The following is a 16389-nucleotide window of genomic DNA, read 5'->3' on the forward strand; positions in this document are numbered from 1 at the left end:
ATGTAATCTGATGATTGCTGTTAAGCTTTCCATACAAGAAAAAAAAAAGACATAAAAGAGGGATGGCTAGAAGAACAAGAACAGCGAGAAGAGAAAGAGGTTGGTTCCATCTAAGAGTGCAGTCATATATTTTTTGTTTGGGAACAAGTGGAAGGTGAAGTCTCACAAATGCAAAAATTATCCGTAATTGTTTTTTTATAAGCTTCAAAATCTTCAAAGATTCAAACAGCTGTTTCTGTCAAATCAACCATACCCTTCAGTGAACCAGCTTTTCTAAGCCCTCTCTGCTTCTCTTGTATTTTCTTGCATAAAAATGTTGAGACTTTAATGAACTTAAACTTTCTGGAAGCTCCATATAGAGTAAAAGACCATTCTTGTCATGCAGGTTCCACTGCAGTGAGTCATGCACTTCATTTTTACTGTTGCACAGTCTGAGCCCACAGACAAGGCATCCTCTCTCCTCCGATCCTAATTGAAAATCATCACTGTAACTTATGATTACTGGAGCCCTGGTCTTTAATTCTCCGTTTATCCAAACAGCCCTTCGCTCTGGGATTAAATATACCTTCATACCACACAGCTGCCCCTGTACTGAGACACACTCCCCACCTTGCATACTTCCTTCAACATCAAAGCCAGCGTGACTTATCAAAGCTGGAATTAACCTCTTTGATCTCATATCATCCAGGATTTTTTTTAGAATTCCTAAACACATGTTTTCATCTTTATTGATAATTTTTGGACATTTCTGTCTGGTTTCTTTGGCCTCAAGATTAACCTCTTGTTGCATAACATGAAAGTCAAACAGGAGTCCATAAACAGTGGAAGAGGTTTTGGTGGGGGATGTCTCGGATGCGGAAAGCGTTCACAGGAAGCAACGTCGTAAACACAAAGAGCAAATCACAGAAGTCAGTTCTGGTTTTGGTCCTCTTTTATCTTTGAGCAAAGACAACATCTACGTCCACACAGCTAAGTGATTACAAACAGTGTATCGCAGCAAAATATACGCACACACACAGAAACGGTTCGCCTGAGGTGCTCCGTGGGAACTTTCCTAAATTGAAGAGCAGAGCTCTCCTCCTCCTCCTCCTCCGCCTCGTCTCCAGCCGTCTGCCTCCACAGACCTAAACACAACCAGATGTGCCACCATCGATTTTTGATGAAACACACTAATATCGTTGTGCACCAAAAAGTCAAGGCCGCAAGAACTTAAGCTGGAATACAGACTCTGCAGTACAGCAGCCTTTGGTTCTAACCATCAGACCTCATGTCTATAATACACTTTCCTTTTAGAAATATACGAGATCTGCATCATATAATTTTCATATCCAACTTCTAAAAGTAAGCTTTCAACTCTGAAGCTCCCATGAAAGTGGGATGCAATAAAAAAAATACTTTCCTCCAGCAGCTAATTTCTAAAAAAAACTCAAAAAGAAATTATTTCTGGATTGATCTGAATCACTTCATCACTACAACAAAACACTTTTAAAATAAGTTTGGATTAGTGACACTGAGTCAGCATGCAGGAACGGAGTGTGGCAGATCACGGGGAGCCCAACCAACTTTCAGCTCTTACTGTAATTGCACTCTGCTCTTTAGTCAGCATGTTGAAACTCATAAAACACTTAAAAAAAGCTTACTCAACACACAGCACGGCAAGGGTACGGACAGAAGAACATGGGGATGAATGGGCAATTATCTAAATGGCAAAGATTTACAGCTAACTCTATTTTTTTTCAAATGCTGTGATTCTTGGCTGATGACACACTGATGAAAATGTGTCTGTGGATGCACACATGTCAGTTTTTAATAAAGGACAGATTTTGTGGTGGCTTTGTGCGTTTTCAGCAACAATGACTCACGTATGCAGTGATTAAAGACGCTCCAGTCGCAAACTTTTCAGCAAACCTGCAGCTTTAATTAGGCTTTAACAGTAAAATCTCAAGGTAATATCTCTGATGTACTCAAAAGCTATCCATTCTTCCTTCCAATCTGCAGTCCTTTGACTGAAACCGTAGATGACAGGAGTGTCTGGACTATCCAGGCAGTTAAAAGCCGCACATGGAGCTCCTTGTACTGTCAGGCAGGCTGGGTCATGTGGAGAAATCAAAGAGCTGCTTTTTCCCGACAAGGGTTGGCTTTCTGAAGTTTCAGCACACACCCATTTCATGGGTGATTTGACAAAACAAATCGAAAATGCTAATAAACATTTATGACGGCACTTTCTGTATCTAAACCTTTACCGTTTCAATTTTTGTTTCCCCCAAACTTACATTTATACTTAATTACTGTACTTCCAATGAAGATGGAACTTCAGAGACGTTCATTTAACTAATAGATTGAATCTGCTTGATAACCTAATCTGACCCCTGTATATCAAGACTACCACATCATGCAGTCATCAGCATTCAGAGATACAGCCTCTTCTTGCATCATCATAACATTAATCAGCTGATTGCAATTTGCTCCTAAACATGCTTATTTCTGGCTCATGGTTAATTGCAGAGTTGTGGTGTGAGCTGCAAAGGAATCTGTATGTCTGAACAACAACGACAGCTGTATTTAGTCTGAGACTTTTTGGGAGCGTAAATGGTCAGACAGTTGCTCTGTGGTAGTGGGTGTAATTGCAGTATGGTGGGGAAGGAATGTAAAAGTGTTGAGGAGTAAGTGTTAATGCAGCACAGTTTAATGCAGTTTTTTTTGTGGAGTAACAGTTGAAAATACAGACATAGACTTCCTACACACTTTTTAATATATTACTTTGAATTATTTTTTTACACAAACCAACCTTAATTGTTTACCTTTGCACCCTTATTTTTCAACCAATTAGTTAATCCAACTTTATCCACTCTGTTTACCTTCATTTGGACACTAGAAATTATTTAAAAAACAGAGTTTTATGAAACTGAGAAAATTGAGTAAATCAGTTTACTTAAAACTATTAAATGGGTTGTTGATTTTTTTTTCAAATTTTGAACATAAAAGACATTATTCATTAACTGTATATGAGACCTGGACTGAGCTGGTATGGCCTAACCCATATAAAATGGCTCACTTTTGCCTCTAACAAAATCGCCATTTTTCCCTGAAATGGAGGCCAGCATGTTGGAGCCAGACAGCATCACTAAGCAATGATTGAACTGAATTGGTCTGAGTCACAATTTCTATGGCAACCACTCTCGCCAATCAGGACTGAGTTACATGAAATATGTCAATCAAATGTTTTCAACGTTTGATGTGAAACCACATACTTTTATTGAGGTATCTGATTGGCCAGTTTATAACTTGAATGACTTGCACTACAGAAAAAAAACGGTTTAGCAAGAACATGTAAAAAATAAATAAACACAATGAGAGCAATAATTGTGATTCTCACATATATAATGATGAAGTAATAGTTGTTCATTTCTCAATAGAAGTTTATGAGATTCTGGCTTCTTGGAGCTGGTGGGTACTTCCTGTTTGGACCGTCGGGGGGAGGGGTCAAGCGGTCCAGTTCTCGTAGACAGTCAATTGAGAAATGAAGGAGGGCCTGGAATGGACTTTTGTAACCCTTGTGCTATCCTAGGCACTTTAACATTGGGAGTTGGGTCATCTAGACCCACTAGACAGTGCTCTGAACCTCTGTAATCCATGGACACCTCACTGGTGTCCATGGATTACATGAAATCTTTCCACCTATATCATGGTAGGGAGAACACGTCAATGTAAGGGTCGGGTCATCTAAGATAGCACAAGAGTTAAGGGCATGCATGACTGAAAAAGTTTCAATGGTTTACATGTTCTTTAACCAGGTGCAGACTCAGAAAGATTCTTGGGATTTTCAGCCATAATTTCAGCATTTAGATGTTTTCTCACTGGCAACTGCAGGTAATTTCTGAAACTATGATTAAATACCTTAAACCTGGTTTGTGTTATTAAATTACCCTTAACAAACAAACATTAATTTAAGCTACTTCTGTTCTGTTTGCAGAAGTCTTTTGATTCCATGAGAGCATCAAAAGCCTTCAGCGGTTGAAGAATATTAATTTCATGCCTCACGTTCACTGAAATAGCCTGTATTCATAATGGCATCGTGTTGAGTTTGTCCTCTAAGCAATTAGACCGTGACTAAAGCACCCAACGCAGTCATTCCCAGCTGCAATTTGTATTTCTTTTGTTTGGGTGTGTGTATGTGTGCATGTGTTCGGACCAGTTATATGAGCAGGTTTCAACAAGAACTGAACAAAAGTGCATGAAATCAGAGGAGCAGGAAAAGAGCTTTTACTTAACCAGTAAGTCAAAAAGCCTCCGTACGTGACGTTTGGTTCTTAATTTCCTTCCCTGGAAACAATGATTGCTATGGTGGAGGGTTTACAGCGCCGAGAAATTTACCTTACAGACAAAGCACTCTGCGATGGCCACAGGGTCTGAGTTACACTTCTCCAGGTGATGAAGGAGGTCCCTAAAACAAAAAAGTTAGCAAAATCAATTATTTATATATGTATATGTGTGCTCCCATAATTTAAAGGAAGTTGTGAGGGTTTAACAAATAAAAGTCTCCCTACAAAGACAACTTTTATGTTTTCAAACAGTCAGCTCCTATGTGGGTCACAGAATGCGTTCATCTACGGGAAACAGATAACAATAATGTGTCATGGCTATAAGGTGAGGTCATGTCGCAGTTTCAGACCGCTGTTACACTTCCTTAGATTAGCCAGTGTGTCTGTGTGTAGCAGCTGAGACTTAGAAAAACAAGCGTTTGTGTCTGCGGACCACCATGGAGGACGCTCAGCTGGCCCGGACTCACAAACACACAGGCTGAGTGGTGCCAGAGGAAAACATGCTGCACACCTGAGTGGAAATCAACAGGTGGTTCAGCCAAGTTTCACTGTAACAGGCACTGTTTGTGGAGCCAGAGAGACAAAGTCTGTCGCTGTCTCAAATGCTTATTTCCATCTCAGTCTAGGTCAGGTTTCTCGTCCCTTTTGAACAACATTTTGAAGCACATAGTTTTCAAGACTTTATAAAAGACCAAATTATCATTGGAATTTATATTGATCACTTTTTAAGTCTCATTTATAAAATGATTCCATCTCCAAACACTCCAAATAAGTCAAATTACAGGATAAACAAAGAATCTCTGTGAAATTCTTAATTCTCTATTTTGGAACAATATTCTGCTGGGAGAAAAGGTACCTGTTAAAGTGGTAGATGTCTCGGATGTTGCCAAAAAGTGAACTTTTATCCTGTGAGCTTAAGGCCAGTCGAGACTGTTTACTGATGCACTCCAAGTAATCCTGCAGGGAAAAAAAAGTTAGAAGGCTTTGGGAACATCTCGACAGTCATCTGATTTGAAAGGCTTTCTTTTACTTGCCTGCAGTCACTAAAACGCAGCATAAAGGCTGTGAAATAAGTCACCAACAACTCAACATTTGCAGCAAATGATGCTTAGATTTCCAGAAAATACCTCTGGAGAGCAGAAGGCTACAGTTATCTACTGCCTGCCAGATTTTTTAGGGTTAGACATGCTCTGTTTAAAAAAAACGAAATTAAAAACAGTTGTTGTGCAATTGGATGCAGAGAAGGTGGAGCAGAACTTTTGTTTTTGACAAAGATTATGTAGATTGTAGACTTTCATTTTAAAAGCCACAAGCTTACAGAGGAGGGCAGATAAAACCATCATCTGCAACAGGCAAATTGCAAATGATAAAATAAAAATGGCTTTAAATCTTGTGTAATTCAATAAAAATATTATTTCCATTTGTTAACATTTACTTAAAACATAGAAAAGGTTGTGAGTTGGTTCTCATTTTAACTATAGAAGTGGCTTACCTGAAATTTCTAAAACTGTTAATTGCATGTGACTGTATTATAGTGTTGAAATAATCATCACCTTCATTTTTCACAATGTTTTTCCACTTTACCTACAGATTACAGCCCTGTTGACCCAGTCTGATCAAAACTAGAAATAACAGTGAGCACTTTAGAACGTTTTTATTTTCTCCACAGTGGACAATGATGAGTTATTTACTAGGTAACTAAGTAGATATAAATATCATCAAAGTCCGCCAAAGCTCTGGAGACTGTTGAAGTGACTGGAATAGTTCTGCAACAACCATGAAAACTCAAATAATCTGTTCACGCCTTTCTTTTTCATTTTTTAGAAGGAAAAAAATTGACCGACTTTTGCTTCTCTGCAGCTAAAATCCAATCTAAATTGATTAAAAAGGAATGTAGACAAATATTCAAATCAATTCTGTTACGTCTCATCGTCCTTTCACAATGAAACATCCAACTATTCTAGCCTTTCATTTTCTTTACCACCAATCTAGAGCCATTGATTGTTATTTAGGGTTAATATTACCCACTGTTTTTGTTGTGATAGCAATCTAGTTCTTCATCAGATGGTTGCTGGGATGAAGAGACCTAATAAGAATTATTGTTTGCTGTGGAGGATTTCACTTTACAGATCTTATCACTGCTGACATCAGTGCTGTTGGCAATAAAAAGAAAATAACAAAATTAAAAGCCTTTATGTCGCTTTCTTAAACAAGACAAAAGTAGGAGAACAAAGAGTGTTTTGCACACGTTACACAAGAACAGAAATATTCCTGGTATTGTGTTTAAAGTATAAAAACCCCAATGCCTATGCTGTCATAAGACAGCTTTATTTCTGCTACAGACTCTCATTTCAGAGTTATTTACAGATATTTTTGGTCAAATACTACAAGTTCAAACACTTTATTAGTATTTTTCTACAAGTAGACTTAAAAATATAATCCATTTGTTTGAGTCCAGATCTTCCAGGGATTTGATAAAAGTTTACTAAATGACAGACTGGATGAAACGCTGTATTCAGTCAACTCTGGCAGCTGATGAAAGAAGCCATCAAACTGTTTGTTGAACATCAACTGTTAACTCTAGAGTCTTCCAAATGGAAATAGCAAAACTTTAAATCTCGCCGAGTACATTTGTCTAATTATTAATCAAATTCAATCATGGCATTACATGTTTTATCTAATGGTAAAATGCTACCGGGATGAATTTTATTTTATTAGAAGAGCATCTTAATAAGCTGGCAGAAACAACTGAAAAAAATTCAATCTTTCTAAAAATGAGTCATTTTAATGGATTTGCTTTCTCATCTCAAGTGTAATGACTTAGTTTTAGTAGAAATGTGGACAAATTGTTGAAATTTAAAGCTTAGTTGACCTGTATTCTCCTCAATATTGCCATAGGCTGGTTCACAAGACCATGTCAAATTTAGAATGTGAGCATATTTAAATTAACACTGGAATATTGATATGCATGTAAATCTAGTCAAGGTCTTTCGGTTATAACTGAAATTAATAAATAAACTTAAGATTAAAACAACTTGCAAATGCCATTGCTGGCAGTTACAATGTCAATCTAGTCAAGGTCTATCGGTTGAGATAAAGCTGTAAATGGTTGTTTCACTTGAAAGATTATGCAATAGCTTTAGGTTTCAGAGTTTGCATAAAAACCTGATCACTTTTATTTTCAATCACAAGTGAAATGGAACGAGTGAAATGGAGAAAGTTACATCTTCTGATCTGTGAATTAAGTTCTGATAACAACTTTTACTGGAGGCGATTAAACCGACCATCCAAGCACATCGGCCTCATGACGGGAGGCAAACATGCACATAACACTGGAACCGATTAAAATCCACCAGTTTTCCACAAGGACGAACCGGCTTTTTTAACTACAGGACCTGAGAAGCAGAAACGTTCTGCTTGTTTATGTACGATTAAAAAAGGATTAGTTAAAGGTGAATCCTACATTTATAGAATTATGAATTATAATCCTAAAATTGCCTGAAAAAATGCAAAAATTGAAAAAAACAACAACTTTCATGTGATGAATCATATTCTGAAGAAAAACTAGTTTGTTTCATAGATTTTTCTGATGATCCCCAAACAATTTGTAGTTTCATACTAGAAACTCCCTCACAGAACCTGTTATTCCACACAATCTCAGTGCAAATTTGAGTAAATTGATGCTAAATTGCATATTTCTTTGAATCTTTTGACCTCATGAAGAAAAAAAAACTCTCTCAAAATAAATATGTCGACAGTCCTAAAGCTAGTTTCGAGAGGGCAAAAAGTGGGAGAAATTAAACTGGACTTTGTGAGGATTAAATAATTTTTGACTGATTGAAGACGATAATTAAAACTGCCAGAACATTGTGTGTAGGAGCCCCATTGAGAAATTGTCCTGTGGGTGTCGCTGTTTTCATTTTTTGCCGTTAATTATAAATTGATTGATTACCTGACCTCAGACAGGTGTGCATGAGCCAGATGGAGAAAGGGTTTTTGACTGCTTTTGCGGGAAATGAAGCAAAAGGGAAGTTTAATTCGTTCAGTAGTGTAAATATTAAAAGAAACAAACTATTTGCAAAGTTGATCGGAGTGAAAGACTCATTTTTTTCGTCGAACAGGAAAACGACAGCCCGCTTGGCGCGTCAGTCAAGTCTGCCGTCGCACGTCTCAGTGTATCAAAGAAGATAGAACTTTGCTAAACAGTTTCAAGCCCTTTGGCTCCTACATTCTGTGTGTCAAAAAATGCAAATTTGTTGCCAATTTCAGCAAAGTTTTTCTCTTAACACTGCTGCAATCCATTGAAATACAACACTTATCTCAGACAATCTCTTTTGGTATTGTTTAGTTGCTGTTACAAACGGATTTAGGTAATACTTTATGTTTTTCTTTTTTATTCTGCAGCTTGAACAAGGAATGTTTTGTTTAATCTCTTATCCTTGATTGGCACACGAGAAGAGCTAATCCGTTCTGGATGACTTGACACGTAAAACCGTCCAACGAGTTTTGGTTTTAGGGTTTAAATTACAAAAGGACTGACTGGAAAAAGGTGCTCCAAGACAGGCGTTTGTTTATGTTTAGAATTTGTTGACTGTTGTTAAAAATGTAAGGTGATGCTTGAGATCCGACCTTGCCTGACCCGTTCACTCATCACACTCCACGTCGCTGAGAGCAACAATGGGCTGATTTGCACACACACACCTAAGGGTCCACTCCTTCCCTCAGCATCAAACACAACAAGTCCAAACTGGATACTTTCATGTGTTAACCATTAACCTCTCGGACACCAAACACAGCCAAAACTCTGCCCTGCAGTAGGAAGCGATCATGGCAGGTCATGCGGAGTGTAAACAATCAAATCTCGCTGCTTGAGGATTTCTACAGAAAAAGTGAAGTTTCCAGAGAATTCCCTGATTCCTGGTCAACTTCAAACAGTCGGTTCATTGGTTCCAGATTTGAGAGCAGAGGATAGAGGAAAGCCTTCTATTTAATGTGGTTTGTGGATGATGGATTGGGCTGAGCACTCTGATGGAGGTAAAGAAGGGTGGTCCTCCAGAGGCAACACAAACTAAAGGCACAAACACATGCAGACCTCAGAAAGCACATGGGAATGGACAATAGTAAAGCAGGTTCTGTAAATATAGCAATGAACAGAAAAAAGCCATACAAAGATAGCAAAAACAACAAGAGAGCTGCTGACAGATGAAACTCAGGTGAGCAGAGGGGGGAGTCTGGGTAAATATTTGTGTTTGGGCAGTCACACCCTTTTCTCTTGCATGGAAGCAGCCTGGGCAGCAGAACTAACTAAACGGAGGTTGCAGGATACAGGACGCTGCATTTATAGTTTCTGCAGTTTTGTTTTCATGATTGCCTAATTGTGAAGTTAAAATGTTTTTCAAATCCCTCCATGATGTTCTCTGGAACTTTAGAGGAGCGAGGACAGACTAAACGTGTGTCCTGCTGAAGATTTTGCTCCAAGTGCGGCTGTCCAGGGGCTGGGTGGTCTGACCCACTAATGGTAATGGAAGTCTGCCGAGCCGAAGCAGTAACGGGTCATTAAGTGCAACTCTTAAGCTCTGTTCAGTGTTTTTCTGGCCGAGTTTGGGCGTTGTTATCTCTGAGCTAAACCCCACTTCCTACTTTTCTTTCTGCGCTCAATCTCCTGACCTCTGTGTCTCCACAGATGAGGCCAAGACGGAGAGGAGGGTGGTGGGACATAAATCATTTTGGCACTCCAAAGCCACAAAAATAACGTGCTACTAATAATCATCTCATCACTTTCCTCCTTTAAGCTGCAGTTTTAATAATTAAGGTTTATAACGAAAATTATAGCTCAGGGTTTTCGGCTTAGTGTAACTTTCACAAAAAATGAGAAAAAAGAGGTTAGAAGAAGAACAAGCTCAGTTCTTAACAAAGCCACTGGCTAAAGGCAATTTGTTCTCCTGCAGTTCAAAGCTAACATCACTAAACAATTGCATTTGTTGGAGTGTGTATGCGTTTGTGTGCCTGTGTTGGTAACATTAAGACACTGGTGTTTTGTAACTCGATCAAACCCCACCTGCAAGCACAAGTGACCGTATTGTGTTTAAGGTTTTTCAGCAAGCAATGAGCAGTTAGCCTAACATGTGAGAGGAAAAAAAAAGATGTTTTTTTTTTAAATCTTGAACTTTGAAGCTCTGATGCCCCCTTGAAAAGATCATGGTCCTGCAGGCTGACACACCTTCAATGACGGTAAAGAGTCAGGTATAAAATACGACACCGTTTTTCTTTTTACGGTAAAAAGGAGATATTTGACATTGGAAGCAACATATTCTTGTTTCAGTTTCCGGCTATTATTGTATGAATGCAGCCTGTAGGCCATAGATTAGTAAGAGAAAGGAACTTCCTAAGGAGGCAATGCTGTGTCAAGATTACTTTATATCTCCATGTGTGGGAACTTGGTGACTTTGAGGTCTGCTGTGGTTCTGCAACCATAGGTTTTTTATTGTTTTTAAATCAAATGATGTGGATAAGATAAAAAACAAATGTTTGGGAATAGGCCTTCATTCTGCAACCGGCTGCATTACAAAGTGGGTACAGTGTTTTTAGTGTAGTCCCAGTGAAATCGGCTCTGATGAGGACCTTTTTAGCACCTATTTTAAAAAACAAATACTGATAGCAACTAAATGTGCATGTGAAGAAATAAACAAAAAGGCCAGAAGAACCTCTATGGAATGTGTGATTCAGTGTTTTTTCTCATTCCACAATAGGTGAGTAATTTCAATCATATGTGATAATTTTATAGTATGAAACTACAAATTAACATGATCACGTGTTAAAAAAAAAGATAATTGTGATTGTTTTTTGCAGCTTTGTGTCTCTTTGAGATAAGCATACTTAGAGATTTCTCCAAAGACACATGACTCTGTTGGAATATTCTTCAACTTTTGTCAAAATTGACTCTTTCTGTAGAAAGGCTGAGAAAAACTGTAATTTTTAGAGAGCTGACCGCAGCCTCTTCATTGGCTTCAACTGTGATTTTAAAAGATTTCTGCTCCTACAGGTAAAAAAAAAATATTTACTTTATTTAGTGTGCCAGATGGATTTATATTGTACGCAAATGTCATCTTTTCAGATGAAATACGAGCAAGAGATTGCAGAACGGCCATTTCCCGAAGTCTAAGGACTTTATTGTTTAGTAAAACTCATAAAAGTACAATTTAAGAATATATGAGCTCCCATCATTCTTCCTAAATATCTTTTTATTCCAAAGATTTTGGATTTTTGTTCAATACCTCTACGATGCTGCGAAGGTCCTGCACATACGTCCTCTCTGTGTCCAGTATCTCCTGCACCACTCGGTCCACGTACGTTTTGGGTCCCTGCACCTGAACCGTCCTCTCTCCTCCTTCAGGACTCATCTCAGGCTCAGAATGTTCTGTCGCTTTCTGTCCACTGTGCTGCTTATCCTCTCCCTCATCATCCTCCCTGCATCCCAGCTGCCTGGCTGGAACCAGCTCCAGCCGAATCGCCCCAGAGTCACAGTCCGAGGTCACAGGGTTACAGTGTGGGGAGGAGACAAGAGTGGAGCGGCTGCCCAGTGAACAGTGACTGTCTCTGGAGGAAGCTGAGGATGAGGTGGACCCGTAGCTGATGGGCCTCTCGGTGCTGTCAGGTGAGGAGTCCATGCTGATGGCTGAGCAGTACCGCAAAGAAGCGTGGCGGAAAGACGAGTTGCGGAGGCAGCGGGCTGATACGTCAACAGAGCTCAGGGCTGAGCCGGAGTCCGGGACTTCGGGAAGAGGAGGCAACACATCTGGCAGGTAGCTGTAGTCGTCTGAAGACAAAACGGATGAAGGTTGGCAATAATCAATCATTTCAGTCATTTCCAAAACAATGTCATCTGAATGACAATCTGACAAATCTGAAAATAAATAAAACTATAAAACCCATTCAAACACCAACGTCCTCATTAGTTATAATGAAACCAGTAGCCTTTTGTTCTTTGTTCTTTACCTTGTGTTTGCCATTTTGCACAAATCTCATTTTGCACAAAATCTCTTGTACAGTTTCTGTTTAATTTGAATTACATCCACCTTACTCACCAGCTTTGACCTGCCTATGTGCTCCTTCTGTTACTGTGATGTCTAGATGCTGTTTTGCTGTGACCAAAGCAAGATTATTAAGTTTGGTGCTGAGCAAGAATGACAAATAAAGAATCTGAAATCTGAATGTAAAAAATGATGGTCGCCTTAGAGATTTCCTCATGCTATAAAAACAAGCAAACATGGAAAATGTTTCTTGTATGCCAGGAAAACCTATCAACTAATCTAGACAAGCCGGACAACTCTGTCAAAGCCTGAAACCAATGACTTGGTAAAACGATGGTCACTGTGATGCTACCCAGTAATTTGTGAAGACTGGCTTTGATTTCAGCATTTTGACCTCCGAAATGTATCAAAGGGAACCTTCTAATCATCCTCTACTTTTTTATGTCTCTCAGAAGGACCATAACATCTAAAAATAAATACCTGCATTGAATATGTACATTATAATAATAAATGAGCTAAAACAGAGTCATTTTCTGACCTCCTTACAGTTTACTTCTCCACTGATTCATCAATGCAACTGAGTGTTTTAATGTAGCACTACAGCTTAGGCAACAGCTTTGCCTCTGCATCTAAACACATGTTCTCACTGCTAATACATAGTCTCTCCACATGGGGTTACTTGTACTGTATATTTAAGGCTTTCTATTACAGTAGTTTGGCACAAAACTCCCCAAACGACTATATGCTGCTTTGTGAGTGAAATGCATCACGAGCAGAGATGCTGAAATTCATATTACGCCACAGAATAGAGCTTCTGTTTACAGGCGCAAACATTTTTACAGTCTGTTGAATATTCCTGACATTCCTGCTGACCACAGTCCGACTCACTAATCACCAACCGCTCAACGGACACTTTTTTTAAAAACAATTTTGTCCTCAGTTCCACCCAAACGCAAAAAAGAGGCAGAGGATTTATACTGTTATGTAAGAATTCATGCAAAAGTGATTTAAAGACGTACTCTGATTAAAATTTTGTTTTTAACATGTTCTTGTGGACATGTATAAAGAAAATTTAGCTCAAAATTGCATCTCTAGGTATTTTTTTATTCTAATCGTTGTGAGTCAGGAGCAGACAAAAAAATTCTTTTTGAAAAAATTCATATTTAAGATATAGAAAATACTATTCGTGGGCCGCAATCTCCATGCTCTGCTTCATTCTAATGCAACCACTTGCAGAAAAATCAATCCGTTAACGTTTTTATTTTCCTCATCCAAACTGGCATCTGGCTCAAAACTGGTTCTCGGTGCACCAAAAATGGCAAGCTCCAATATTGCTCGCCATTTTTGATTCAACTGATAATGCTCGGTTGGGGCTGTCAGAAGCTGTAAGCTGATGGGAGAGCATATAAACAGACAGCTCATTTATGGGTGACGGAAAAGGGGGTTGGAGTTGCTCTGTGCCAACGGCCCCGCCCATAACTGCTGCCACTCCGAGGAACTATTTCCTAGAAAATGACACAAGTTTTTTGATTTTGACTGAAAACAACATAATTATAATTAAAAGACCACTGGGAACACTTTGAAAATAGATAAAAAGTTGATTGGAGTGGAACAAGATTTACCAGTTGAGAGCAATCTAGCGAGAGTTATGAATGAAGGCTTTTTCTTTCTAGACGACAGACAAGTTTGTGTGCACTTACAGGGGTTTTCTGGCATCGAGCCACTGCCAAACTGGCCGACACTCTGTGTGTGGAAATCTGTTAAGATATGATTAGCTTTCAAGGCCTTACAGTCAGGCCAACTGAAGTAAAACCACACATGCGGCGAGTCGGACACATGCCGCCAGAGTTTCCCTCAACATTTCTCAAAGTCCCCTTCACAGGAAAGCTTTGATGGGAACAGAAAGCAAACAGGCAGAATGATGAAGCACGGGTGGAATTACATGAGAGAGGCTCATACCACCTCAGCAGGAGCCTGACACTCGTCTTTATCATCAAAGACAAACTCTCAGTTGAAGCAGCAGCTGCCATGTTGTGGCAACAGTGATATCCAGCATCTGTACAAGGGTGAGACTCTCACGCTGCCAGCAGCAGCGGCAGTAGCAGCAGTTCACCTTAAACTGGTCTCGCTTCAAAAACCCCAAGTTCACAGGTTCTGATTGAAATGCATGAAGCTGAGCTCAAACTCAAAGGACCCTGGTATGTAAAAACTCATTCTTTGCAAAGGGACACCTTGACGGTCTTTTGGGTCTGCTGGAATCCCTTTATAGGTCTGAGTGAGTCTGGTTTTAAACTCTAGCAACAAAGAGAGTTTCATTATAGACCCAGTCCAATGAAAATTATGTTTTGGGGTTTTGTCTTGTTACATCTTTGTCATGATGGAAGATATATATAAAGAAAACTAAGCCTAAAATTGCATGTCTGAGTATTTATTTATTCCAATCATTGTGAATCAGTAGCAGATGAGAAAATGGTGTTGGAAAAAGCCTGTAGGTGTGATGTAGAAGTTACTATGGCAAGCTGCATTCTGATGCATCCACTTGCAGACAAAGATCCGATGCACGCCTTAGTTTTCCTGGCATCTGGCTCAAAACTCTACAGCTGGATAGCTCAAATATTGCTCACCATTGTTGTTGTAGTGTTAGGTTGGGGTTGTGGGGGGCCGTAAGATAGCTGGGGAGTGTGTAGACAGATGGATGATGGTGAAGGTGGAAGGCTTCTGCTCCCCCAACAGTAACTCAGAGGCATATTTTTAATAAACTACTGCCGCTCTGTAGAAACTTGGTTGTTGACTTTGGCTAAAAACGACACAATTATAACTACGGTAATAGAGCACTGGAAACACTTTTAAAAGAGCTTAAAAGATTATCAGAGTGGGTCTTTAAAGAACCGTCACTCCCCTCTTCACACACATCAACTCTTAGAAAAGATGCATCTTTAAAAGACATGTACATCCACCATAATAGCCTTTTCTGCTTTTAATGTTGATCAATCCATGCCAAGAAAAGCAGGAAAGGGCTACAGTAATCACTCAAGAGGCTTGAAAAGCCTTTTTCCTCCAACAAGTTTGGAAGTGATTGCCAGTGCATTAGAGCAGTGATCCAAATGTTTGCATTCCGAGAACTGACCCACTTTTTTTTTACAATTAGAGATCAGAAAAAAGAGGGGACTGAGCACAAACATAGCACATGCAGCAGCCATCAGCATCAGCTGGATCACTTTTCACATCCATGGAATCTCACATAAAGATGAGGGCTAGCTTTAAAAAGAAAGGACATTTTTGTTTGAGTGTCTGTGATTGCAGGATGATGAAAAGACAAGACGAGTAAAGCAGCTTTAGGTAATAAGCTGAGATCAGACATGTTGATGGATGGTCACTGTCTCTGCAGCCGGAACTTATTAGCATGCATGTCAAACTTTTGTTTCAGGCAAAAGTCCATGTTTTGAAGAAAACTTTTTTTTTAAATGGGCTTAAGGACTTATAGCTTTGGTTTAAAAAGTGTACAACATATTGTTTCTCATTTACACAATGCACAATAGGCTGTATATATCATCAATCACCAGCTGCTTTCTACGCTTTGATAAGTCTTTATTATCGCCACAGTTAGCTGTCATATTTGAAACGGAATGCACACTGTTTAATTTTCAAATGATAAGACAAACCCTGCTGATTATTTAATGATGTGAGCACGCAGAGGTCATGCGTGTGCAACAAACATACACGAAGAGCAAACACCAAACCCAAACATCACTGGGAGATTGCCCCATCTTGTGTTTGCCCAGCCCCTCCTTCCCACCTTCCAGCACCGTGTTTGGGGCACACCCTGTCCGTTTCCTGGGTGAACTGGCTCTTTGTACATACATGTACGCACGCTGAGAGCAAAGATGACCAAACTTCAGTTATACCTACTGTCCAGATTATGTTCAACATGATCCTTGTAAACGAGCTGTAATTATGGTCCTCAGCATGCGGCCCAGGACCGTTTCTCCCCGCTGCGTGTGTTTTGCTTGTCACTGCTTGTGCGTTGGAGGATTAGT

General features: G+C 39.4%; 1 protein-coding gene across 2 annotated transcripts in view; it reads right to left on the reverse strand.

Annotated features, from left to right (window-relative positions):
* Positions 1-16389, reverse strand: part of LOC101161938 (pleckstrin homology domain-containing family G member 1) — a 35118-nt gene that overhangs the window by 9479 nt on the left and 9250 nt on the right. For both annotated transcript variants that reach the window (XM_011491597.4, XM_004083584.5), the window contains exons 2-4: positions 11597-12138; positions 5179-5279; positions 4375-4444 (exon numbers count right to left, since the gene is read on the reverse strand). In XM_011491597.4, coding sequence (XP_011489899.1) covers positions 4375-4444; positions 5179-5279; positions 11597-11989 — 564 coding nt within the window. In that variant the 5' untranslated portion in view covers positions 11990-12138. The remainder of the gene's footprint in view (positions 1-4374; positions 4445-5178; positions 5280-11596; positions 12139-16389) is intronic.

This window comes from Oryzias latipes, chromosome 24 (genome assembly GCF_053564925.1).
Source record: "Oryzias latipes strain Hd-rR chromosome 24, Olatipes_Hd-rR_3.1".
Classification (NCBI taxonomy): Eukaryota; Metazoa; Chordata; class Actinopteri; order Beloniformes; family Adrianichthyidae; genus Oryzias; species Oryzias latipes.